Genomic DNA, 26,599 nt, shown 5'->3' on the forward strand with positions numbered 1-26,599 from the left:
TATTCAGCTATTTGTTCATTTTTCGTTGTTGCTTATCAATTATTGATAATGGCCAACCATTTTTATTCCAATATTATCAGCATTAGTCATTATCGAAATATGTTCACATTACTCAAAATGTCTAATCGAAGAACAATGAAATGAACGCTATGCCACTGTATTTATCATCAATCACTGTTTGCTCGATGAATAAACATAAAACTTCAAATTCATCTGATTCATTCATATTACAAGCAAATGTTATCACTCCATCAACAGAAGTGTACTGACTGAATACACTGCCCTCTACTGTATTCGGCGCACAAACTCATATGCTGATATGTTATTTTTCGTTCACGACATCAAAATGTCAAATCAACAATGAAAACAAGAATAACATTACAAACTCTCTGGATCATTTGCACAACAAACACACTTGATTCCATTCACAGCAATCAGTCAGTGTTGAAACGTCATTTTATCACTAAGCAATAATTCGTCGCAAAGACAAATACAGTGCAAAAAAAGACACAGAGAAAAAAAGTGACTCAAATGTGAAGAGAAGAAAAAAGAAATGATAAAGCATTTGGTATTGTGTTCGGATTTATGTGAATGATTATTTTGTAAGTGGAAATTTGAATGAAATTTTATGAAATGTGAGTGGAAAATTGTGTATGATTTTTAGTTTTTAAGTAAAACAAGTGCCTAATTGAACAAAACACACATACGAAAGAAGAAGAAAAAAACAACAACAAAGACTTGACGATGTACAATTTTTTTTTGGTCGTGAATTTATTCGGTAGTTTCGATTAGTAGAAAAAAAATACATGTTTGCACTGTGAAAAAAACTATCTAACACAGGACCAATACATTGTTTGGTGTCACATTAAGTGAATAAATGCAATAAACTGGTGAGGTTTTCTAAGTGAAAAATGTAGTAAGAGAAGAAGAAGAAAAAGAAATAGGCGACCTCGACGGCGACAACGGCAACACGAAAGAAGAAAGAAAAAATAGAACAAATATCACGAGATAAAGAAACCAGCGAACGCGCAAAATAAGCACACGTACATAGAAAAAGTTTTTTTTTACTTCAAGCAAACACATGTCAGTGAACGATTTGGTGATAGACGAAGCAGAAGCGACCGCAGCCGCAGCAAATGTGTGCAAAAATTATTCCATTTCATTGTTGTTATTTTAATTTTGCCATTTTTTGGGCGTTTGTGTCACCACCGTGTTTCTCTTAGAAAAAATAAAACACCGAACAATTCACGTAATACCTTGAATGTTTTGTGAAATACCACATTGACTGCCGTTCGATTTATGTACATATATATTATGCTTCGTTTATGTTGTTGTGGTCCGTTTTTTTTTCTTTTCGCTGCGAGACTTGCATGAAATCGCAATGTAACAAGAAACGATAATCGTAATAATAATAATAAGCAACAAAAGGGAACAAGTAGCGAATCAAGTGAAAAGAAAGCAAAAAAAAATGTTGAAGAATTTTTTAATGATGCATGTTTTCTGAGTATGTGGGCTAAAGTGCAAGTTTAAATATGAAATGGTGGAAATTTTGAATGAACCCCAGCACACGGAAAAAAGTGAAAAAGGAAATGCAATTTTATTTTAGCCCTATTACGACGGTGCACACAAACAATTTGCACGAATCAAAAGTGTATCAATAATTTTAGTTGGAAAGAGAGTGAGAGAAAAAAAAGTAGAAAATGTTAGCTGAACTGCAAATTGAGTGGAAAAGCCCAATTTCGACTTATGTATTTCTACATTGAAAATTTATTATCCGCATCTTAGTGTGTTTTGGTGGCGCCGTCAAAGAAAATCGAAATAGAAAGAACAGAAAACATAGGAATTTTGTCAACAATATGGGTGCAAAAGACTCAAAACCGTCGTGTATAAGCTATGAGGATGCGATAAAACGCGGTAAGTGTGAAATTGTATATATTTTTCATCGTAATGATTGCAAACAAGGCACCATCGAAACAACGACAACATGAATAAGCGACAGACACACACACACAGAGAGAGAGAGAGAGAGAGAGAGAACAGAAAGAATCGCATTAGGCTTAATCATCGGCTATGCTCGCGTGTGTGTATTGTAGAAGGCACGAGCAACCGTTAAAGGAACTTAATTAACTTGAACACAAAATAAAAAAACAACAACATTGTAAACGACACAACGAAAATTGCAAACATGTTTAGATAGTGGGATTGAGTGACAATCGTTCATGGCGCTGATCACATGAATAGAATTGAGTCTGTGAGAGGGAGAGCTGAACAAACAAAAATGTCAGTCAGTTCGTTTGGATCGACAAACAAAAACCAAAACAACCAAAAGCAAAGACAAAAAGTTCACGCTCACACTTGCAAAACGGCAGCGGTTTGATTTCAGTGAATCCGCATTTCAGTGTTTTGTTTTGATCCATGCATATGCAGTCTGTTTTTTCTCTTCTTCTTCTTCTTCTTCTTCTTCTTCTTCTTCTTTTCTGCTCTCGTCTCTCTATTCCCTCAATTAAATGAATATTTTCAAACTAAACAAGATAAATAAACAATCAAAACGAATGGGAACGAAGCATAAAATCAAATAATTTGACGTGATGTTGTTGTGTGTATGAGCGTATGCTTATACGTAAGCTCAAGCACAGCACAGCACAGCACAGCACAGCTCGATTCAAGTATTTTATATTGAATCGACACACAAATCCAATTGCGCACAAAAAAAGATCACTTTGCATACGTGTGTGTGTGTGTGTTTCAACAAGCACGAAACGTGCCCAGTTTAATTTCACTAATTCGATCTTTCACACTGGATTATCAAATACACATATGGAGTCTATATGCGTCTCATTTGGAACTGTTTTTCTCCCCAACGCCGAGTATTCTAACATTTCGAAATGTCTGTGGACGACAGGTTCTTGATTTCGATGTCTGAATGAAATGTATATTTATATTCATGGGCCAAATAAAAGAGTCACGCTTCGGTTTGTTATAACACGGGTGGATAGAGGGAAGGAAATGTCAAGATTACCAGACTATTGAATAATGTTAGCACAATGTGAGTCAACGGTATGCAGTGTTATCAGTGCCGGGGCACTTGATCATAATTCTTCGAATCAAATCATGATTTTTACCCCACATTCGAATGAAACTTCTTCGGCATTTTCTTTTGCGGCGATAAAATTATGTGATAAGTGACGTCAACTATTAGTCAATTGGGCAGAAGGTAACCAGAAAAAAAAATGGCGCATGATTTTTTTCTTGGCAATTCTTCAACGTAAACAAGTTTAGGAAAGAAGCAGATTTTTTTCTTCTGATAATAATATGACGTACAAATACAGCATACAGTTAAGATTTTGTTCTCCCATTGTTTTAAATGTCTACTGGATTAATTGGCATTGTTTTTTGATACAGACAGAGTCATCGTCGGTGGAGAAACGATAACAAGTTTGTGTTTCAATCCATTTATACCTATTATTAAATTGCCCGTTTCACGCTTTCTATTTGAAGTTGTTGAACACATAGACTGGATTGTGGCGCATGTTTGGCGCTTGTGTATTTACCATGTAATCCGTTTACAAGTAAGATTACTAGGAAATTATCCATATACCGTATTACAGCGGCGAATAATGAACTTACCAATGATTCACTGTATGTATTCCAAACAATGATAGTGAATTGATTGAATTCCGTGTCCCCGAATCAATGCGCTACAACATTTCATTCATATTTTATGGCCTGGAAAATGACGATGAAGTGTCCTTTTTACACATGTCTCTACACCATGTTTCACCGGTCTTGTTATTGTCATTTGGAAAGAAGAAACACGAACAACGATGGGTAAACAAATGACGAATATACGTTCAACTAGTTGATTATCGTTATACAAACAGTAGGTAATATTATTGCCATATGTATTTTTTATTTGGTCTCTCAATGAATTATTTGCCATAGAGAAGCTACGCGCCGGGAATTTTGAACGATTCAAACGAATTTCTATTCTGTATGGTCAGTACGGCTATTTTTTAAGTTCATTTTGAGATTCGCCAAGAATTGATTAGTTTATTCAATGAAAAAACAATTTGTGGGGTTTGTGGAAATACAAACAAAATATGGTAATTATTGTGACCAATTTCTGTTCCCCTGAAACCGCTACCTCCGCTGTCACTGCCACCGATTAAATATGTCTTTCTAAACAGACACTCTCATACACTCAAATGCTCCAACAACTTTGAAAAAGAGTATAAAAATATAAACACACGTGTCCGCGGCTCATTCAATTTTCATTCTCTTTTTCGCTTCATACATTTTTTTCTATTTGATAATTGAAATTAAATAAATTGCTATGTGATAACCGAGTGTATTGTTTAAATTATCGTCATCCAGGTTTTTTTTATTCGTTCCATTCGTTTTGAATTAATTCGTATGTCATTTTGGGCGATTCGTTTGCCCCGTACGGATTTGCGCTTTACAAGCATGTAAAATGAATTTTTGACGTTGGAAATAAAGACAAATTAATACCAGATTGAAATACTCTTTGCTGGCTAATGCGATGAATGAAATCGATTGTATTCTGGAAAAAATGGAAAACAATTGCATTTGAGAAAGCTCATTTGCTTTGTTCTGCATTGAATAAAGTGGAAAAGCGAAGAGCCTGCAATGAACTTTGTGTACATTATGAGATTCCAAATTAAGCTTTCAATAATTGTTCCATCGGCAATTAGTTCTCCATTATTAAAACAATGGTTGACCTTGGATGGGGTTCTGGATTGTATGCTCGATACACGCTGGTATACGTGAATTCTTATCGACGAAACAAGTGTATCGATAACACTCACATAAGAATCTAATCTTGTGCAATTATAATCAAATGGTTAGTGGCGCTATGGAATGAACTCGTATACACCTCTAATACACAATGCAAGTTGACAATTTAATAGTTCGACACTGCGCAGTATGCGGCTTCAAATTCAAACAACAACAGCAACACGAAAAAAAAATGGTCAAAGTTTTGTTATTGTTTGACTTCGAAAATTGGCCAATTTTCATGTGTATGAGTGGCGCGCGCGAAAGCACGATAACATTTCCATATGAGTGCATGTCGTATAGTTGGGCTGTCAATTAGCTGTGTGACAATTTTATTTATTGTGTCTCATTTTTTTTATTGGTCGACTAAACTATTTTAACGAATCAACAAATAAAAACGGTTCGTTTTATCTATTCCTGAAGTGTATTTTTTTCACTTCAACTATTGTTGCATCTCGTTTCACACATTTATTGAATTACCGACTCAATTTTTTTTTCTCTCAGATTGTTTGCTATAGATTTAATGAGGGAACCATAATAATAAAACAAATGTCTTAAACTTTGTTTTTCTACTTTTCACTGTACCATACAATCAAACCGTATAATTTAAACAAGCCACTTTTTTCTCTCTGCTCTCCATCTTATCTGAATGTATACTATATCTAATGTGTGTGTGTGTTGTAAATTTCATGAGGAACTCACTCATCCGTAAATACCGTCATTAATTTTTAGAGGTCATAATGCACCTGATGAATGCCTGTTATAAGTAACAGCCGATAGAGAGAGAGAGAGAAAAAAAAACAATGCATTCGTTACTCTAATTTGTGCCGACAAGACTGATAAAATGCTTGTCGTTAATAGTGTTTTGAGTTGTCAAGGTCATCTGACGACGTGCTACAAAAACAACATCCCATGTGAATATAAATTTACATTTCACGAACAAAAAAAACGCATTGCAAATGTCATTTTTTGTTGATTTCCATTCGATTCTTTCGATCGATCAAATGTGTATTATTTTGATGATAGAAATTGATTAGATTTCACAGGGCCTTGCCGCTGTGTCTCATGTATGTGACAACATTTTTTTTTTGTTCCACAGTTTCAACCACAATTCTGTACTTTTAAAACAATGTAATCGTTTTTTATATCATTTTTGTTATCAATATGATTTTGTATGTCAACAGCACAATTTTATTTCGATTTTTTGTCGATTCGATTTCGATTACCGCTTTACACTTTTATCGTCATCTGCCAAAGAATTTCCGGCTCACGTCATTCCGGCCCAGCGAATAGCAATTTTTTTTTCGTTTCAATTCAGCTTGAGAATATGCCAAGTCACAACCAAATGCGATATTTATTGCTTTTCTTTCATTGAAAGCATTTGTATTCGACTATTTTTTCTCTTATATTGCGGAAATTTGAATCTTGATATCAGAGATTACTATTACGTATGCATTATTTCTTGTTGCAAAAAAAATAGAAGATTAGCATATTTCATTAGGCTGAACAACAGCAAAATGTGCGTATAATATTTTTATGTTCATGCGTATGATTGCCACAGCTAAGCAAATTCTCTCTCTGTTGTGTTTCATTCATAGTGTAAACTAAAACGAATGAAGGTACACATAAAACAAACAAACGTTGGTGAATAAAATATGATTTAAGGTCAGGCATTGTGTTGCAATAATGCGCGCGCGAACGTGTACACTTCACACCGACCATGCAGTTTTTGTGTCGTTAAATGTGCGCAGAATGATAAAATAGTGTGTGGTTTTGAGCTACGACAGTTGTTGTTTTTTGTTCTGCGTATAAAATGCGTTGCGATGCGTATGACACTTTGCCAGTCAAATAGTTTCGTTTTTTTTTTGCTGGTGTTTGCAATAGAGACGGACGGCTAGTCAATGGAAAAACCCATTGCAATTTTGAATAAGCGCCGCATATTCCGACCGATTTAGGCCAATGTGATTTCTGTTCTGAATTCGTGGAAAATGTCATAAAATTACTAATTACATTCAATAAACATTAATTTTAGCTCTGCATAGATAAGCAACATGCGAAATTATATAATTGTGATGTTTTTTTTTTACTAAAGTTAATGAAAATGAGCTGCGACGCATCAAAGAGGCATTCAAACGATCGGCTGGATCGAATGGCACAACACTCAGCAAAAATGCATTTCTACAAGATGTTCTATCCGAAGGTATTCCAACTGTGTTAGCCGACTGGTTGTACAGCGCTTGCGGTGGCACACAAAAGGGTATCGCATTCAAAGAGCTTCTCTGCGGTCTGGTACTGCTAACACGCGGTTTAACCGATGAAAAAATCAAGTAAGTTCGATCAACTTTACCGTTGTTTTTTTTTCTCGATGTTATATGTGTCATTTAATTAGAGTGTTCATTGACGCACTGATTTTTCAGTTGATTTGGTAATGGATTAAATCAACAATCTCTATGAATTGTTAAAGTCTAACATCTGGGCAAGAATAACTCACTTTCGTGGGTAATTTTCCACTTTGACTGGCAAATATTCGACTTTATGCAAATCGTGAGCACACAAAATTGCCCACAAGCAAACTCACGATTGTAATTGTTATGCTTGTTCACGGAAAATAACACTCATCAAGAACTCTTTCCATCCATGCTAACCATAAAACAAGCAATATCCGTGTGAAGGTGAATCGTAAAATCACCGACACTCTAAGCATAAATCAATATATCGTTCGACCAACAGAAGGAGAAGAAGAAACGAAAATCAATAACGATAATTTTAAATGCTATCGCACTCACGTGTGTCATTTCCATAGCTTCCATGACAATGTGTAGACATGACAAAGTGAGCAGTGTTGAGCGTATGGTTTAAAATATATGCGTAGCCACTCTCACCGCTAAGACTTATGCTCTTATTTCTGAAATAGGCTTATGACCACCCTTGAACTAAATTAATGCTATCAATAATTTTGTTTCAACAAACCAATGTTCATCATGTTCGTTAAATGGATAAATCACAAAGCGAACTGCAAACGAAAACAAAGAGCACAACAACTCCCACAAGTGTACACAATCGTTCGCAAGTTCAGCGCGGATGAACTTCGCTAATAATTCAATAAAAAGCCGCCGCTGCTTTGTGTGAAGACATTGTTAACAATTATCTAATTGAATGTGAGCTATCTTTAGGCACACATTTTTTTTCCTCTTTTGCAAATTCAAATGCTCAGTGTTTGTGCTTGTCTTCTTCCTTTAAAGACAACCAAAGCTGTTATGTATGAGTCAATCGAACAATATAAGCCTGTCAAGCTAATGCCATTTTTAATGCAGATTTGCACGAATGAGACAGATTTATGCCATTTATCTTATATAAATATGTACGGTTGTTGTTGTTGTTGTTGATGTTGTTGATTTGATAATTTGGAAAATTACAAACCGTCTCTAATTGAAATCTACGTTGTATTTTATTCTTTCAGATTTCTATGGAATGTTTATTGTAATGATTCCGGAACACACATTCACAAGCAAGAGTTTGCGAAAGCATTGCAAATTGAGGAAACGTATCAACAGTCAGGGCCGGGCAATGCCAATAGACCAACAATCACCGAACTACAAACCAAATCACAAAGCGTTTTACTGTCACTATTTGGCCATTCCGATCGTGTAAACTTTGAACAGTTCAAACAATGGATTATCAAACATGAACGTGCCACAGTGCTGTCGCGATGGCTTCTGTTGGAGTCATGCGTGAATTTAAGCACAGAATTGGAAACACCAACATTCTACCAGAGTTTAGCCGGCGTTACTCATCTGGAAGAACAGGTACATGGTTTATTGTTGATATCAATTCGAATTGTTCTAAGGCTGAATTCCAAATTACAATCTCCAATTGAAATTTTATTTTGATGAAATTGTCTGACTTTTTAATCTCTTTTTATAGGATATTGGTGACTTGGAAAAAACATTCTGGTCATTAAAAGGATTAGCTAAAACCGGGCAATTGGATTTGGAGTCATTAGCACCATTGATAAGCCCACCGGTACCGTTGTCAGCGTTAAACGGTGTTTTTTCGGCCTTTGATGAAAATCGCGATGGGCACATAGATTTTAAGGAATTATGCTGTGGCGTAAGCGCTGCATGCCGTGGGCCAAATGTAGAAAGAAGCAAATGTACGTAAATCTTTTTCTTTGTCCAATTCAAACCCAATCGAATTTTTTTTTCTTGCCACCTTCCAGTTTGCTTCAAAGTGTTCGATATTGATCGAGACGGTGTGTTGAATGTACAGGAAATATCCGAAATGATCAATATTTTATTGTTTGTCGCCAAAGAAAGTTCGAATTCCACACAAATGAAGAATATGACGTATGTTCAAGTGTTTGAAGAATTACGCGAACGAGCCAATGTTAACAAGACGCTAACAAAAGTAACGGATGCCGTTGTTATTAACAATGCCGATGCCAAAGATTTTACATTTTCATTGGAAGATTTTATGATGTGGAGTGTACAAAGTCCATCAAACTTATTGCAACCATTTATGGATTTATTATTCGATGTTTGCCATGTTGTGCTCGGTCTGAGGCCGCAATGCCGTCACCTGGAAAACAATATAGGTAATTTTGATAAATTTATCCGCATTTTTTCTTCTCTGCAAATGATTTACAATATTGTTGTTGATTCCAGTAAAAGGATGGTTGGCTCGTGAGGTTCGTCGTGGCTATAAAGTGGGCCAATTCTGGTATTTGATATCAGCTGATTGGTGGCAAAACTGGTCACAGTACACGCAATCAATATCATCAACAGTGCCATGTGGATATTGTAAATCCGCCTCAACATATTCAGCGAGTCGTCATTCTAGCTCTGGAATGGGCCGAAATAGTTTGGATGAAGCGGTTGTCTGTGACGAAAGCTTTACATCGAACTCCACCGAGTCAATGGGTGATTTATTATTTACCGGTGATTCAGCAAGCCTAGGTTCGGGAAGTAGTGGAATTTCGGTTAGTGGCCGAAATGGTGTTATGCATCCCGGTCCAATTGATAATTCAAGCTTAGTCGATCAACCCATTTACAAGAATATTCGAACACTGACCGGTGAAGGAGGTCGATTAAAACGAAACAACATACTGTCCGAGCATCGTGAATATGAATTAGTGCCAGATTCATTGTGGAAAGCACTTTCACAGTGGTATCGATGTACGCTGCCGTTGCCGCGTCAAGTGATTCAAGTGCATCCATCAATGCCAGTTGAATTGGAGCTGTATCCATTGAATCTGCGCATTTTAAAGCATCAATCAAATCCACCAGTCGCTCAAACGGTTTCATCATGGGGTGCTGTAGCGGGTAAATATTTATATTTAATAGATTTTTCTGGTTTTATCTGTGGAAGTGACTAATTTTCCTTTTTTTTTATTGATTACAGGCGGTTACGGGGCAGTTACATCGGGTGGAAACTATACTAGCAATGCTGTGCCATCAGTTCTTCAGCCGCCAAAACGCTATTTAGCAAATACAGCCGCTTTCAGTCGTTTGGCCACTGTGAAACAGGTCGGCGAATTTCTGTGCCAACATTTGAAGTTGAAAATGGAGGATGTACGCTTGTGGCATGTTTTCAATATGGAAGATAATGCTTGCTTGTTGGAAGATGATTATATAACGCTACAAGACTTGGCAATTCGTGATAATGATCAAATTCTCTTGGAAGTTCGAAGTAAAGACCTGACATGGCCCGAAGAGCTGGGTTCATTGACCATGTCGCAATCGCAACACGCGGCCCATGAACGACGTGCCACAATTATTTCCGTTCAATCGGTACATGCACCCGGTGCAACTGGATTACACAATTTGGGTAATACGTGTTTCATGAATTCAGCATTACAAGTGCTATTCAACACGCAACCATTGGCCCAGTATTTCCTGCAAAACATGCACATGTATGAGTTGAACACAATGAATAAATTGGGCACAAAAGGACAACTCGCACTGCGATATGCTGAATTACTCAAAGAAGTGTGGACTGCATCAACGCGTTCAGTGGCACCGTTGAAATTGCGATTCTGCATGACAAAGCACGCTCCGCAGGTATGTTAAAGCAACAATTTCGAATAAAAATGAGTGAAAATAATGAAAATGATTTTGGTTTCAGTTTGCTGGCGGCGGACAACATGATTCACAGGTAAATTTTCAACATTTCATCCAATTTTTTGCAGTTCTCAACACTTTTTCTTATTATTTTTTTTTTTTCGCAAATAGGAACTCTTGGAATGGATGCTGGATGGCTTGCACGAGGACTTGAATCGTGTGATGGAGAAACCATACTCAGAGCTGAAAGATTCCAATGGTCGGGCCGACTGTGAGGTAGCAGCTGAAGCATGGGCCCAACATCATGCACGAAATCAAAGTATTGTCATCGATTTATTCTACGGCCAATTGAAATCAAAAGTTAGCTGCTTGACCTGTGGCCACGACTCGGTTCGTTTTGATCCGTTCAGTTTGCTCAGTTTGCCGCTGCCCGTCGAGAATTATACGTATTGTGAAGTTCTTGTGATTCGACTCGATGGATCTGTGCCAATCAAATATGGACTTCGTTTAAACTCCGAATCCAAATACGCCGATTTCAAAGTGGAACTGTCCAAATTGTGTCAATTGGATGCAAAGTTGATGCTAGTGTGTGAGTTGTCGAATTCACAGATTCGTTGTTCACTATCCGATACGCAAAAGCTCAAAGTAACAACCGCAACCGAACTGTTTGTGTATGAAATACCAAAAGGTGATTTCTGGAAGCCACGCGTCAACACCGAGCAAATCTTGAACATTGGCCAAGGACTCAAGGATATTCAACGAAATCAAGGTATAATATCATCCACATTCATAAATTTGGACACCGTATTCAATATGATTTTGCATCAAACAGCCCTTCAATCACTGTCAACGGATAATCAATTAACGCATACATCAATTTCGTCGACCACATCCGATGACATTCAATTGATTGCATCGAATGATTTGAATGCTCAAAAGATGGCACCGTACGATGCAAATGCGGTTGCGGTGACCAGTCGAACATCGAAGGTAAGCCGGTGCTTTGGAAACACTCTCTGCATGCCACAGAATCTGTTGTGCTTTAAGGTACGGTTAAGTACTAATTTTTGTATTTTAGTTATTAATTTACGCCACACATTACACAAAAAAAAACAAAATTTACATTTTTGACCCCTATTCAATTGACCCCATTTTCACGATTCGCAAACATTACCAAGAAAATGTTCCATTGAAGAAGAAAAAAGAAAATCAAAAACAAGAAATAGGCGGACAAATCATGTCATTGTCACACAAGTATCGCAAGTGATATGGTTGCAATGTGGCAAAATTGCCATCTCAACACATCCATTATTGTTATTACGCAAAAAAAAGTAATAATAACAGAAGTACAAATTTGTTGTACATCATTTTCTGTGCCATGCAAAACATCCCTTTCTCTGATTTCGAATTTAGAATTCAGTTGTCAAAATAAATAGGAAAAAGTGAAACAATTTTTTTTTATTTAGACCAAAATAATCTCTGTATTGAAATTGTAGTTTTGTTGGTTACTATTTCTATATTAAAATATCATTCTGGCTTGTTAATCGTAGTAGAACAAAAAAAAACATAGTGTAGTTCATAGTTCGTTGCACGATTGATGTTGCCTGACTGACTGCTCATTTAAATTTTATTTTCATCGTAGCTAATTTTAGACACTTTTGTAGCTGTAATCGTCCATTTTTGCACCGTAGTTTAGTAGTTTGAATTTATTGTCAACACAGTTTCGTTTAATGATTGGCACCAAGTAGTTTCATTCAGGTTATGTGTAATTAAATTTGCATTTTGTGTCGGTCACATGACGAGATTTTCGATTAAAATCGCAGGAGATACGGACTTATTTCGAAACGATAAGATCGCAATTAAATGTGCATCATTCTGTGTTCATTCAAATTCATCGTTCAACAACACTCCTTGACATTCATCATTTTCAACAATGCTCATAACAAAGCAAACCTAATGCAGGTTCCAGTGAAATTGCATGCGCGCAAAGCACTAACACCGACATCCATCAATCATCAACAAAAACAACACGTCATTCTAATATCAAATTCATATCACCACGAAACATACACAAGTTCATTTCACGTTTAATAAACAACTACAAGATTTATAGAGATTTTTTCAACATTCGTCTCCTTCAAAGTTTTAACTTTTGGCCAAATAATATTCATTATGATTCCAAAACATATCCGAATTACCCACTGAAATACTATTCTTTTAGAAAAGAAATGGGAACCGAACATTTTTGTGTGTTTTTGCAATTAGCTTTCGATTGAATTTTTGCTAGAAAACAACCACAACAAAATATCAAGGGATTTGGCAACAAACTCCTTCAATAGCTTTGCGAGCAGTATATATTTTCAAATTTAATTTTCATTCAATTTTGCGTTCAATTTCTCCAACGTGTGTTTGAGCTTCATGCAAATTATTACGATGTTTGAGTTTTATTTGTGTAAATAGCTTGAATTGAATTTTTCTTGGTAGTGGTTATTCCTCCCCATAGAATAATGCATCTAATTGAACTTTGAACCGAGTTTCATAATGAAGAGAACTAAACAATCTAATGTATCGAACGGGTTCAGCGTTTAATTGGGACTAAAACAATGTCACATTAATTTGCAATCGTTTTGTTTCGACAATCAATTTTTTACAATCTTTTTCGATTTATTTTTTGTGTGTGTGTGTGTGGAAATTCTTATCAACATACAGCATAGTGGACACGCTGACTTAAGTACAAGCCCCGATACGACATTTACGCATGCAACGTACTCATGCCATCGCAAATTGAGTACGGTCACGAACCTACTGCCCGAATTCAATTCAGCTGGAAGTAGTTTGGATGAAATGAATGGTGGCGGCGGCGGTCATAGCCATGGCCATGGTGGCATCAACAATGCTGAAAGACCAGTTGATGAAGCCGTTGATAATAATGAGAAGGATATGAAGGCAACTAGAACTCAAGCAAAATGTGATAGTCAAAGTCAACGAGACACAAAAGCGTTGGCAACAAAACAGGATTCATTAGGTCATACGGAGAATAATCGCAATAATATAAAACTGAGTAATGCGGATAATACGAATAGAAAAGCGGGCGGCTTTTTAATTGCTGTGCATAGGAAATTAAGTCGACAAGATACGTATTTCTTATCGTATCACAAGACTCGACCAAGTCTATTTGGTGTACCATTACTTATCCCATGCTATGAAGACGGATCGAATAAAGATCTGTATTGTGCGGTTTGGGTACAAGTAGCCCGATTGCTTAGCCCACTGCCGTCAACACCACCCGATCAAGCTAACCATGCTACGGATTGGTAAGTGAATTTTTCTTTGTGATTGGAAACGAGAGAAGAAAAAAACTAACATTTGGCTCACATTTTATAGTGATGACAGTTTGGGCTATGAATTTCCCTTCATACTGAGAGCCGTAAGCGATGGCGGTCGATTCTGTGCATTGTGTCCATGGTCGAAATTCTGTCGTGGTTGTGAAATTCAATGCAACGATCTACCGCTCTTTGAAGGAATGTTTCCTTCATCAAGTAAGTTGGTTTTCCATCAGAAAAAGACACGATTTTGAGTTCTTTTTCTTTCTCATCTGTTCATCATCTATTTCGAATTTAATCTGCATATCTTAACATCCTACGTGTACTCCATTATAGATACTCCCTCGCCGATGTTGGACAAAAATCAATTGGCGACACAATACCACGTAAAACCGAATCATATATTTGGCGATGGACTCAATCCGGGATCAATACAAATTGCAATCGATTGGGACCCAACTGCATTACATTTACGCTATCAAAGCACACGAGAACGAGTAAGTTTCAGACAGATTTCTCAGAACTTTTTACATTGCATTTTCTTTAAAGCGGTCGGCTTCCTACGGCCAAAGTACTCGTTCTTAAAATAATTTCTTCCATTTGTTTTTGAAATTTTTTAGATTTGGACGGAGCATGAATCAGTGGATATTTGCAGGAAGCAGCAAACCGAACCAGTCGATCTGGATCATTGTCTGCGAGCATTTACGACGGAGGAGAAACTAGAAGAACACTATCACTGCAGTCATTGTAAGGGCAGACAGCCGGCAACGAAGAAGCTACAAATCTGGAAATTGCCGCCAATTTTGATTGTGCACTTGAAGCGATTCAATTTTGTCAACAACAAATGGGTGAAATCGCAGAAAGTGGTAAATTTCCCGTTCAAGAATTTCGATCCAACGCCATACCTAGCATCAGTACCACAAGAGACTATACTACGTCACAAGGAGCTTATTGAACATAGCCATACCGGATTAACAAATGGATTTTCAAACAGTAACAGCAATATCGATGTCGATAGTTCACTCAGTGAGATGACACCGGAACACTCGATCATGTCGTACAGTATTAAGGAGGTCGATACACTCGATGTTGAAAGTACTGCCGCCGATTTGAATAGCGAAACAATCAACGATATCACCGCCAAACCGGATGAAATACAAATTCTGAATGATGGTCGGGCCGAGACAAACGCAAGCAACACTAAAACGAACAAGCTCAACACTCAACCGGATGTCAAAGTCGACCAAAGTCCGAGCACAAAAATGTCATCAACCACACATTCGTCGAGGCGTTCCACATCGAATAATGCCGCAATCAAAATGCGAAAACGTCTTGTATCGACGAGCCTAACCAAGTCACCAGTCATTGATGGTGCTTTCGTGGACTATCATCAGCATAATCTAGACAACGGCCAAGATCCATTCGATTTGAAGTATAAACTCTATGCAGTTGTGGTAAGTGCATGCACCTTTTGGTCCTATCTTCAACCGTTCAAATTCACAATCGTTTTTTTTTGTCGTTATTTCAGTCACATTCCGGAATGCTTAATGGTGGTCATTACATTTCATACGCTTCAAATCCAAATAACTCATGGTATTGTTACAATGACAGTTCGTGTCGTGAAATATCACAGCAACAGCCAAATATTGATCCTAGTTCCGCCTATTTACTATTTTATGAGCGTCAAGGATTGAATTATTCGCCGTATTTGCCAAACGTTGACGATAAAATGGTACCAATCAATAGTGCCCTTGAATTCGATGACAGCGATAATGATTTACGAAAAATGTGCGTCATATCGTAAAGGATTGTAGTTTGGATTTCGTTCACTTTTTTCATTTCCAACCGATTTTTCTTTTGTATTTTTTGCGCGATGCGAATGAACCATTTGCCTTAGCCGGGCTCAGACCAAGTGACATCAAACAAGCTATTTTCTGTTTGCCATGAATTATTGTAAATTCTCAATATTTATGAACCGAATTCAAAATACTTCGAACAAAAAGAAACAATCTTAACCGAAAAAACATTTATTCGAATCGTAAGGAAATAATTCGAAACAGAAAAAAGAAACCGTTTTTTTTCCGCTTAATTTTTCACCCCAAAAAATCTCATTTTGAGGCGATGATGAACAATTTTATTGAAGAAGAAGAAGAAAAACAACTCACACGTAACGTTCAAAAACAAAATACTTCTTGTTTATTATAAAAAGTAAATTTACAAATAAAAAGAACTATTGTTTCACTGAAAAATACTCGTTGTTTCGTGTTTGATTTTTTCATTTTGTAAACGATTCAAAATGTCGAAGAGAAATTCGTCGATGGTTTTGTACTGTAGCAATTTCACCCATTCGGTGGAGTTTAAACGTATTGGAGTCACCCTTGGATGTGAGGATGTCACGTCGGCAGTGCAAGGAGTAACTATGGCAACTCTGTGGAATAAAAATGGTAAAGATTAGTGTTAAAATCCACATCACAACTTGAATGCATCACAAAAAGTTTGTTTATGTTGTAATAAAGGTTAATTTCAAGAAAACTCACAAACATTGATCATCATCACATTGAATCGAGCTCAATGAATTCATTTCGGTGTCTGCAAAAGGTACGAATCGTTTGGAATGAACGTCTATTTTCATCAGCAATGGGATAACGTCACTATCATTGGCATGCATCAACAAACGGATATGTTGGCCCGAATTTTTTTTTCAAATCAGGTAACTAATTGCAAAGTGGTGCGGCATTAACGAGTTTATTCATATGCAGATTCTCTAAATCTTGCATGCTGCTCTTATCAAATGACTCAAAATATGACCTCCGCTTCAAAATCTCCTGAATTAAGGGTTCATGATAAATTCCAAGGCTATTCAGTCGAAGTGCAAATTTCGGCCAATTCAATCGAATGTCCAACTGTTGATGGAAATTCATCGTTGCCAAAGTGGGAAGTAGATCTTCGAAAAGTGGCGGTCTGTAATTGGCCACATCACATGCTATACAAATTTTCATCGAATTTCGAACGAAATTCTCCTTCACCGCTGTGTCACTCAAATTCCTAAGCAAAAAGTCGATCAGTTGTTTACTACTGAATTCCTAAAATTGAACCAAGTTTCAATTAAGCAAATTCGTATTGTTTTTAGTCATTCTTGCGTGGACTGAAAATCAATGAATCATTTTAACTTGAATGAAAATTCTTACCAGTCGATTGAATTGCTGTTGAATGATGAAGCATTTTTCCAAATCACCATTTTCAATGACAACCCGTGCACATTTCTCAATTAGCCGCGTATCTCTATACAGGCGATTTAGTGTTTGAATTCTTTTATTCAAAAACGTCAGAACCGTCTCAACCATTCGAATTGTAACATTGCTTGTTGACCAAACATCAAATGCCTTATCTAATACTGGTTGAAAATATTCGCATTTATCGCCAAAGTGTGATAGAGTTATGATAATTTTCATTGACTCATTCGCGGTAAAAATATCGATTTCTCGTTTGATTGCACAATTCCGTATGTTTTCAAAAGCCTCATCAATTATTTTTTGGCGATTTCTTCCCTGTTCAAATTGGAAACAAACAAGTTGTCACTCGATTCTTGGATTATGACTGAAAGATTGTTATTCGGTTAAAACTTACGATGAACTGTAACATTCTTCGGACTTTGACGAAATAATTGAATTCGACTGGAAATTGACTCGTTTTAGCATTGAATCGATCGATTAAAGTGTGATGCAATTCCCTAGCCAGTGGATTCGTTTGCTTCGATACGAAAAACGAATCCATTACCATAATGTCATTGAGTGACATACTATAAACGTTATCCAATAACGAAGACAGAATTGTATCGTAAACATCATCATTCGTTGGCACGGACAGTGTTTGAATTGCCTTGAGAATATCAAATTGGTCGGTGGTTTTAAAATATGGCATTGAAACTTTCATTGCCCGACGAAGAATGGCAAAATTCGTATGCTCAACAATATTAAATGATGCTGTTGAAGATGATGATATTGCTCGTGACGCGTCACCTAATTGTCGCCATATATTCAACGTATCGTCCGGGCTAAGCGCTTCCGATTCGGGTGGCACTGTGTTCATGATTTCTTCCAATGGATTCATCATATAATTGAAATTTCTGTGAATACTTTTATTCCGTGTTCCATTGTTTGTAACCACATTATTTACACCTGTTAAAAATGGAAACAATTGAGTTTTTACTCCAGAATGTTACTCAATGAAAGATTGTTACTCGCTTTGAGTGAAAACTCACAATACTTTCTGTGCAGCGGGAATGCCAACCACTTTGTTGAATTGAATTTGTAGAGCAACGATGAAAATGATGGACGCATTTTGTTTAATGTTGACGAAACACCAACTTTCCTTATGTAATATGAATAGAATGAGTTGAGGTTAGGATTTCACTTATTCAAATATTTTAACCATTATCACGACAATTACATTCAATTACTTGTGAAGGATTTCAATCTTTCATGAATTTTTAAATACAGAAAACTCATTAGTCAACAGCTGACTGATTCATTTAACTTCACACACATTTCACCGCTGTTTACGGCTAAATGTCAAAGCCTTTACGTCTATCAGCTGTTGACAGCGTATCTGTCAAACCGTTCAGTTCTCATACACTTTTAAGCACAACCGAGACAGTGAAAAGGCGCGAATACGATTCAGTTTTGACAGCAAAGTAGTAAGCAATGCTAAGTTAGCATCGGAGCACAACAAAGAACCGGTTGGTGAAGTTTATTTTCACAAATGATGAAATCATAACGCTGTTCTTAGATAGCACAAATGAACAAATCAACATGGACACATACTTAAAAGAGCACTACTACGATCAAATCATAAATTTGCTGAATGAACCGAACGATCGAACGCATGCATCGCTACAAGTTGAGTAAGTGTTTAGACTTCTTTTTTTTTCCGGCATTGGTATTGGAGTGTAAACAGAAACAATATGATTTTCATTTGACAGCTTGAGTTTGCTACAGCAACACAATTTCAACTGGTTGCAAGCAATTTTGTTGTGCGTTTACGATGAACAACCGAAATGGAATGCTGCATTGTTTACAGCACAACGGTCAATTGCATCCGAACAGGAGGCTTTTCTAGAGGAAGGCTATCAAATTAAATCGGTTTGTCATGTACGATTCATCCATTTGCCAGCATCCGATCGACGATTCAAACTCCCATTCCCGAATAATGATCAAGTTGGACTGTTTCGAGATGTCAAAGGAACGGTGGTGCGAATGTCGCAAGTCAAATTGCTTGAAATAAAACGTGATTTTATTTGTTCGAAATGTGGAACGTTGATTGAAATTGAAGCCGACTACACGCTCATGTATCGGTTTGATGTACCGAAAAATTGTACAAAATCCGATTGCAAAGGGAATATACATCAAAAAGATTCAGAGCCGAATCCAAAGAATTGCGTCAACTATCAAGAATTGAAAATTCAGGCAAGTCAACGAAAATATGTTCCGTGTTCGTTTAGGCATGGGCCTTTTAAATCTGTATTTGAATTTCATAACCTAGAAAACAATATTATTTTTTTCAGGAGGCGCTCAGCGAAAAGAATATACCGCCAACTTTGGTCGTAACACTCGATGCAGATTTGGTTGATTGCTGTCAGCCCGGTGATTGTGTTACGATTTGGTAAGGACATTTTTTGGATATTAAAATCTTTTTTTCCCGTTTTTAACGTTCCATTCATCTCGTCTGCAACAGTGGAACAGTGGAGCGTCGATGGATATCTTTCAATGAAACAAAAACGGAAGCCATGATTTCAATGCGTGCGGTTAGTTTGGTTCGAGAACAGAATAACTTGACCGTCGAGGACAGTTCTCTGTCGGAACAAATGATGACAATCAAAGCGGACTGGTTGGAACATTTGAACAAGCACGGTGAGCTCGGAATGCGAGATATTATTCTGAAATCGATTTGCCCGGATGTATACGGAATGTATCCAGTGAAACTAGCACTTGTCTTGGCTATATGCAGTGGAAATGAGATCAGCGGCAACAAATCGTATGATGGATTGCATCAAAGAGGTCAATCGCATGTATTGATGGTTGGTGATCCCGGTTTGGCCAAGTCCAAGCTACTGCTAAGCGCAGTTTCAATCGCACCAAGAGCCGTACATACAACGGGAATGGGATGTTCGTCCGCTGGTTTGACTGCAGCTGCCATTAAGGTTTTGATTTCTTGCAATTGAATTTGAATTTAATCAAAATCAACTGAAACTAACGAACCAATTTTCCACATTTTAGGAAGACGGTGAGTGGGTGCTTGAGGCTGGAGCCCTAGTGCTGGCCGACGGTGGCATTTGCTGCATTGATGAATTCAATTTGATCAGAGATTCAGATCGGTCTTCTATTCACGAGGCGATGGAGCAGCAAACCATCAGTATGGCGAAGGCGGGCATCGTGTGCAAGTTGAATACACGTTGCGCCATTTTGGCTGCGGCCAATCCGAAAAATTTACACGCTATGAGCGAACCAGAAGGCACCAGTTCAATAAACATTGGCATCGCTACACCTTTGTTGAGCAGATTCGATTTGGTGTTCATATTGAAAGACGAACGGATCCCCGAATGGGACGATGCCATCGCTGATCATTTGCTCGCTCAAGTGACGACCGGCTTTCAAGAACTCATCGTTCAGCAGGATGCAGAACTTTGGAATGCTCAAAAGTTGCAGACACACTTTGCTGCCGTGTGTCAAGTTCAACCCAAAATGACACCGATTGCAAGCGCCATCTTGGGTGCATATTATCGGAAATGCCGTTCAGATCAAAATCGCGATCAAGGCAGAACAACCGTTCGTTTGCTCGACAGTTTGAATCGTTTGGCTGAGGCACATGCTCGGATTTTGTTTCGTGAGGAAGTGACTGTGATTGATGCGATAGTAACAATTCGTTTGATGGAATCAACATTCGGTTTTGGACGAATTGTAAAGCCATATGATGTGATTAAAGAACCGCTGCCACTTGGCCCAGAAGCCGATGAAATTAAATGCATATTGGAGATATTGGAAATAGATGACCAATCATTCTCTAAAGAAGATGTGAAGAACCCCACTCAAAAATCTACTGGTCAAGACAGTGGAATTTCGTCACAAAAAGTTTCAAAGCCAATTCAATCCACCCAGACTACACTTCAACCTATCCAAAATACACTTCAATCCACCCAGAATACTCTCAGTCAACCAAATTCCAGTCAGAATCAACATGTTCAAGAGAACAAAACGCAAAATCAGACTCAAAAGCCCACAACTCAAACTGTGGCCAAATCAAATACGCCAAGCTTACGAACGTTGTCACAATCGCAGCGACTAAGACTGCCTGGTGGTTCATCTCAACTTAAACAGTCAAAACCTCAAAATACTCAAGCATCAAATTTTCAAGCCGTTGTCGATATGAATCCTGACGAATTGGATGAATTGCTTTCGTTTGATGGTGAGGCTTTTGATCTTGAAAAGAAACTTTTGCCATGTTTTAATTGAGTTGTTTCGATCTTTACAGTGAAACCAGCAAAAACGCAAGAAAAGTGTCAACCAACGACATCAACTCAGAGGGAAGACAACAATCAACATGCTATGTCGGATGATGCGGACATACTTCTATCGCAGGCATTGGATGACCTTGAAAATTCTTCAATTGGCGAACCAAAGTCAAAAATGCCAAGGCTTGAATTCAAGCCACTAGCCCGACGAACGTTGAGTTTGGGCCGATTCAAATGTGCCATTTCTAAAAGCAAACAAAGTGCGAGTCCATCTGGCGAATCATCAACATCTGTTGCCTCTATACCATCTCAGCATCAATTTCAAACGCTGAACGAATCGGTAAAAAATCGAATCCTTTGCACTCCAAGTGACGATGAAAACTCTCAAAATGCGCCATTGAACCGAAAATTGCCTACCAAAACGTTGAACCTGTTGAACAAATTCAGATTCAAAGAGAATCTCAACAAAAACCAACCACTACAACAGCAAAATGTTCAGCAACACAAATCTGATGGATCGCAACCCGAAAATGATAGTGCATACGATACAATGTCCTTTGACTCGAGTGCGTCAAGCACTGTTTCGGCTTCATGCAGAAAGACGGGAAAGACACCAGTCTTATTTGCGCCAAGTGGCGAAACGCAAAACAAAATGGACGAAGATGACCTTAGCTTCTTAGATACACTTAAATTTACATAGATCACATCGCGATTCTAATGCATACATTCCAAGCGACGCTTATATAGCATATGAATAACATTATTATTATGAAAAATATTTTCTAACTTGGAAATTCTGAGATATTAGCATTTGAGAAAAAGAAATTAGATTTATATATATTGAAGAGCTCTTTTTTTCTGTAAACTTTCAGACACAAATTCAAAACAAGTTTTGCCACTTTGATTAGGCATAAGTGACTAACTAAGATCGTTTAGACGGACGTTTAGAATTAATCTCATCTTATATGAATATTTTGTTCAATTTAACAAATGCAATTTATTAATAAAACACATGCAAACTTGAAATGGAATCTGTTTGTTCTGTCTTGTTGCATTATTCCAAGGAAAATCTGTCGGCGCAATTTTCTAGCTGATTTTTTTCCTCTTTAGTTACATCTGATAGGATGTCATTTAGAGAGCAAATGATAAGAAGTGCATTGTGTATAAATTGTTGAATTAAAATTAAATTAGAAATTAATTGAGTGTACTCTTAACAATCTTACCAAATGTGCGGTTGCAGTGCATGGCACGTGTGATGAAAGCAAAAGAGAAATGATTCCGAATCCATTTTTATTAAGTGATTATAAATTCATTTATTTTAATAAAATTTTGGTTTCTGATGTATTCAAAAAAAAGAAAAGAAATATCAATTTTCATCTCTCGACAAATGTGTGTGTATGAATTTTGATTGGTTTTCCCAGAAAACACGCATCAAAGCCAAACATTTAAATGATGGTGAATATCAAACTATAGAAAATAAATTTAAAAAAAGGAAGAAATGCATTTAGTTAAACAATGAGTTGTTAATTTCGAGGAGAGAAGTGAATCGGTTTTTGGTTGTCAAATGCAAGCATCGATTTGAAAAGGCAAAACAACAAAAAACTAACAAATTTCATGGTTTTCTCTTTTTTTTCAATCGTACAAATACATATGGTTTTTTTTTTATTGAAGAGAACAAATAAGTTGTTTCTATCGATTGTATGTGATTCGTTAACGAAAAACGGATTCAAAGAAGAAAAAAAGTGATAATGATGAATTCTAAATTAAGCGTAAAATTGCGCATTACATTTCATTTGAGCAACAATGCGTCACATGTCTTTACTCTTCATTGAATTTAACCTCGTTTAGATAATATAAAGTTGGTCTTTTATTTTCATACACTTTTCCACCGTCCTGCTGCTACGGTCCATACTCTTCACTTATAAGTAAGTTTGTTTTATATGGTAGTTTTACAATAAAAAAAAGAAGAAATAAAAGAAACACGTGAATGTGTGCAATTTGAGTGTTGAGTGTTGAGTTTTGTTCATCTCTGTTCAAATCAATAATTTGATGTGGCTTTTGTCCGCACTTTTGCACAAATAATTACACTTTGGGCTTCTTTTACTTCTCTCTCTTCTCGATCGATAATAGTTGATATTTATAAAGCGGATGGCTATTTATGCCACCGCCACTATAAATTGAAATTTGATTTCAATGCAATAATTTTGCTTTGTTGTTTGTTTGTTTTTTTGTTTGTTTGTTGGTTTAGAAAATGGCTAAATAGGTTTCAAAGTAGTTGGTTAAATATTTGTTGTTGTTGTTGGTTTTTTTTCTCTTTTTGTGTTGCGTTCATCATCATTATTCTAGCCACACACACACGCGCGCATAGATTGGTTGGAACCGGGAATATGCCTCAGCAAGGCCGCTCTAGTCACAGTCAAATTCAACATTTCCATCGTCATCGCGTCGAGATGAACTGCTGCGATCGCTCGGTTGTTGCGACGATGAATCGGACTGCGACTGATCGGGATGTGATTGATCTTGCAGATGACTAGATATAAATGATATTATGTTTCCATCGGGGCCCTCTGACGACACGCTACTCAATGATTCGCTGTCTCCTTGATTGAAAAAATTGAATGTTGTTCGGTATACATTGCCTGCTTGGAACGAAACATCAAAACAGTGTGAAAATCCAAGACTCGTATAAATTGCATCACAAATGATATGAATGAAGATGAAAATCGTCGATTTGCGATCAATTTACCTATTCTATTTGAAATATTCGTTAAACCAGGCATTGCAGTGGATTGTTGATCTTCGCTTGCATCTTTGTCTACGGCCTTTCGGCAAACTGGACATGTGCCGTGTAGTTCAAGCCATGGAACAATACAATTCTCGTGGTATATGTGCTAAAAATGTCAATAGAAAACCAATAATATTGAATATTTTACAATAAAATTGCGGTTTTATCGTTAATATTTAATCGATGTAATTTTTTTTAATGGGTTTTTCAATAGTAATTACCGTGCACGGTAGCTTTCGAACTGTTTCCATTCGTTGAAAATCGTCCCAGCATACGGAGCATTGCATCTTTTGATCGACCTGTTCGTCACTGATTTCAATACGCGGAATATCTTGAATTTTTTCCTTTGCAAGCGGTGGTGGTCCTGAATTTTCCATTTGATTTAACATTTGCGTAATCACAGTATCTAAACCTTCGCGTCCCCATGCATAGTCACCTGGATTGCCCATGAAAAACATTGGCCCCGATCCACCAGCCACATTGTTTGCAGCACCACCCTACGGAAAACGGGAAATGAACAGTTAGCCAACACGGTTTATAAGGAATTCATTGGATTATTTGTAAAAAAAAAGAAACAAACGTTGATTTACCGAAATGGATATCAAAAATTCTTGCATGATATTTTCAAAGTTTGGCATATCTTGTGCACGACGATTCCGGACGCGTCTTGGCCGTTGGCCACCTAATGCAAATAAAAACAAAAACGATTCCGATTAATGACATGTAAACACCAAATGATAGTATGTATTGTGAAGCAAATGGAAACATACTTGCAGAGCTACCATCTTGATTTGATGATTGATCGCTGTCATCGTCCATGGATCTGAGACCGCCTCCAATGGAGGACATCAATAACGAAGAGATTCGTTCGTTTAGCCGGTGATTATCGAATTCGCCAATTTCAACGTCGTCATTACTGCTTGTGCTGCGACTTCGGTCATTTGAACCGTTCGGTGGTAGCTCTTCAATGAATCCGCCAGCACACAATGGACATGTGTATTCCTGTGTATGCAAAAACAAAACAAGCACACCAATTCAAATAAAAAACGCTAAATTTCACAATAACAATTCATCTGCTTTGCATTAGTCATCACATTCCCATTGCTTTGACACGGAAACTTTTTTGTTCGTTCTTTTTTTTTCTGCTAAATTTGCAAGTTAACTACTACTCACCGTAGACACATTTTCGATTTCCACATTACATTTGTGACAATAAAACCTTTGCGGTGGTTGTGCAACAACACTTTCAGCCATTTTTCACGGCACTGAATTTGGTGTGCAATTTGTGACTCAAAACAACAAGATCAAAAATTGAAGACAAAAAAAAAACTACTACACTAGTCGTACACAAATTTTTCACTAATTTAGTATTGAATTTTTTTTCCCTTTGCGTAGAGTCTGCACCGTAAAACTTCTCCGTTTCTGTTTATGCCGCGCGTTGTTTTTCACCGTTGCGCGATATTCTTGGTTTTATTTGGAGTTGGGCTGTCAATCAAATCATCTCGATTTGCATCTTTAAACCAATTTTTCCAAATCTGTGAATTTCAATAGTTGGCCTTACACAAATGGGAATTTTCACACTTGTTTTAATTTCTTGTACGCTGTTGCTATTACTATTCTATGACTCTGTAGTGACAAAAGAGGAGAGAAAGAAAGAGAGAAAGAAAAAACCTCACGACTGACATGGACGATATTTCAGTGTGTATACATATTTAGAATATTGCACCAATACTTTTACAACAACTGTCAAATGCTTCGCTTTTTATGTTCGACTCTTCACTCGCTACATACACACACCATTGCAACAGCACTGCTGCTCAGCTTCAACTTTACACAGTTGGCCACTGTGACATGAGTCAGAAGTTACGTTTTTAGTACAAGATCGTTTTTAAATTGAAACCATTTCCCATTTTCCGGTGCAATCGATTGTGTTCAAGTGGTTTCGGTTTTATTTAGTAGGTTTATTTAGGAATTTTGTTTTCAATTTAAATGGCGACTACGACGAACTACAGATTAATGAAAGGTCAATGCGGTTTGGAAGAAACAAAATTCCTTCATTTTTTATCGCTAGATGGCACTGTCCCTAGTCGAATAATCAATTTATTCCTAAAAACTCTTCTTTTCTTCAAAA

General features: G+C 37.1%; 4 protein-coding genes across 10 annotated transcripts; 2 read left to right on the forward strand and 2 right to left on the reverse strand.

The window, feature by feature from the left end:
- Window positions 1-348: 348 nt before the first annotated feature.
- LOC129567232 (ubiquitin carboxyl-terminal hydrolase 32) lies at window positions 349-16,425 on the forward strand. Of its 5 annotated transcripts, none has more exons than XM_055444015.1 (16): window positions 352-635; window positions 1,786-1,914; window positions 6,887-7,121; window positions 8,255-8,600; window positions 8,719-8,947; window positions 9,014-9,388; window positions 9,459-10,115; window positions 10,195-10,853; window positions 10,918-10,947; window positions 11,025-11,622; window positions 11,686-11,843; window positions 13,563-14,167; window positions 14,238-14,392; window positions 14,513-14,673; window positions 14,797-15,630; window positions 15,705-16,425. In XM_055444015.1, exons 1-16 carry the CDS (start codon window positions 629-631, stop codon window positions 15,978-15,980), a joined length of 5,454 nt encoding a protein of 1,817 aa, XP_055299990.1. In that variant the 5' UTR covers window positions 352-628; the 3' UTR covers window positions 15,981-16,425. The 5 variants fall into 5 exon arrangements, with proteins under 5 accessions (XP_055300169.1, XP_055299990.1, XP_055300256.1 ...); XM_055444281.1 differs by having other exon boundaries at window positions 386-602; window positions 1,607-1,914; XM_055443926.1 differs by having other exon boundaries at window positions 388-635; window positions 11,686-11,900.
- LOC129567524 (uncharacterized) lies at window positions 16,345-18,789 on the reverse strand. 2 transcript variants are annotated; one of them, XM_055444634.1, is made up of 6 exons: window positions 18,636-18,789; window positions 18,438-18,547; window positions 17,804-18,354; window positions 17,365-17,724; window positions 16,714-17,259; window positions 16,345-16,604 (listed from the first exon to the last, which is right to left on the reverse strand). In XM_055444634.1, exons 2-5 carry the CDS (start codon window positions 18,514-18,516, stop codon window positions 16,891-16,893), a joined length of 1,359 nt encoding a protein of 452 aa, XP_055300609.1. In that variant the 5' UTR covers window positions 18,517-18,547; window positions 18,636-18,789; the 3' UTR covers window positions 16,345-16,604; window positions 16,714-16,890. The 2 variants fall into 2 exon arrangements, with proteins under 2 accessions (XP_055300609.1, XP_055300525.1); XM_055444550.1 differs by having other exon boundaries at window positions 18,626-18,750.
- Window positions 18,716-22,709, forward strand: LOC129567467 (DNA helicase MCM9-like). Its single transcript, XM_055444411.1, has 6 exons — window positions 18,716-19,079; window positions 19,158-19,641; window positions 19,740-19,837; window positions 19,910-20,375; window positions 20,452-21,637; window positions 21,704-22,709. Exons 1-6 carry the CDS (start codon window positions 18,988-18,990, stop codon window positions 22,381-22,383), a joined length of 3,006 nt encoding a protein of 1,001 aa, XP_055300386.1. The 5' UTR covers window positions 18,716-18,987; the 3' UTR covers window positions 22,384-22,709.
- Window positions 22,710-23,286: 577 nt separating this feature from the next.
- Window positions 23,287-26,316, reverse strand: LOC129567621 (E3 ubiquitin-protein ligase Iruka). Of its 2 annotated transcripts, none has more exons than XM_055444847.1 (6): window positions 25,642-26,316; window positions 25,239-25,470; window positions 25,059-25,150; window positions 24,690-24,965; window positions 24,430-24,574; window positions 23,287-24,322 (listed from the first exon to the last, which is right to left on the reverse strand). In XM_055444847.1, the coding sequence occupies exons 1-6, from the start codon at window positions 25,720-25,722 to the stop codon at window positions 24,090-24,092; spliced, it is 1,059 nt and encodes a 352-aa protein (XP_055300822.1). In that variant the 5' UTR covers window positions 25,723-26,316; the 3' UTR covers window positions 23,287-24,089. The 2 variants fall into 2 exon arrangements, with proteins under 2 accessions (XP_055300822.1, XP_055300734.1); XM_055444759.1 differs by having other exon boundaries at window positions 23,287-24,325; window positions 25,642-26,164.
- Between the last annotated feature and the right edge of the window lie 283 nt (window positions 26,317-26,599).

This window comes from Sitodiplosis mosellana, unplaced genomic scaffold (assembly GCF_009176505.1).
Source record: "Sitodiplosis mosellana isolate CC-2019 unplaced genomic scaffold, AAFC_SMos_1.0 Smas_scaffold_1, whole genome shotgun sequence".
Classification (NCBI taxonomy): domain Eukaryota; kingdom Metazoa; phylum Arthropoda; class Insecta; order Diptera; family Cecidomyiidae; genus Sitodiplosis; species Sitodiplosis mosellana.

What these genes read in the sequence shown, in the direction of transcription:
- LOC129567232 (XM_055443926.1), top strand. An exon ending in TTACTCATCTGGAAGAACAG is followed by an intron (nt 8,601 to 8,718) that starts GTACATGGTTTA and finishes CTCTTTTTATAG; the next exon opens with GATATTGGTGACTTGGAAAA. An exon ending in AGGAATGTTTCCTTCATCAA is followed by an intron (nt 14,393 to 14,512) that starts GTAAGTTGGTTT and finishes ACTCCATTATAG; the next exon opens with ATACTCCCTCGCCGATGTTG.
- LOC129567524 (XM_055444550.1), bottom strand. An exon ending in CCCGCTGCACAGAAAGTATT is followed by an intron (nt 18,355 to 18,437) that starts GTGAGTTTTCAC and finishes CATTTTTAACAG; the next exon opens with GTGTAAATAATGTGGTTACA. An exon ending in AACAGCAATTCAATCGACTG is followed by an intron (nt 17,260 to 17,364) that starts GTAAGAATTTTC and finishes GTTCAATTTTAG; the next exon opens with GAATTCAGTAGTAAACAACT.
- LOC129567467 (XM_055444411.1), top strand. Translation starts at nt 18,988, where the DNA reads ATGGACACATACTTAAAAGAGCACTACTACGATCAAATCATAAATTTG. An exon ending in TGACTGCAGCTGCCATTAAG is followed by an intron (nt 20,376 to 20,451) that starts GTTTTGATTTCT and finishes TCCACATTTTAG; the next exon opens with GAAGACGGTGAGTGGGTGCT. An exon ending in TGAATTGCTTTCGTTTGATG is followed by an intron (nt 21,638 to 21,703) that starts GTGAGGCTTTTG and finishes CGATCTTTACAG; the next exon opens with TGAAACCAGCAAAAACGCAA.
- LOC129567621 (XM_055444759.1), bottom strand. Translation starts at nt 25,722, where the DNA reads ATGGCTGAAAGTGTTGTTGCACAACCACCGCAAAGGTTTTATTGTCAC. An exon ending in AAATCGAAAATGTGTCTACG is followed by an intron (nt 25,471 to 25,641) that starts GTGAGTAGTAGT and finishes TTGCATACACAG; the next exon opens with GAATACACATGTCCATTGTG. An exon ending in TTCGAAAGCTACCGTGCACG is followed by an intron (nt 24,575 to 24,689) that starts GTAATTACTATT and finishes TGACATTTTTAG; the next exon opens with CACATATACCACGAGAATTG.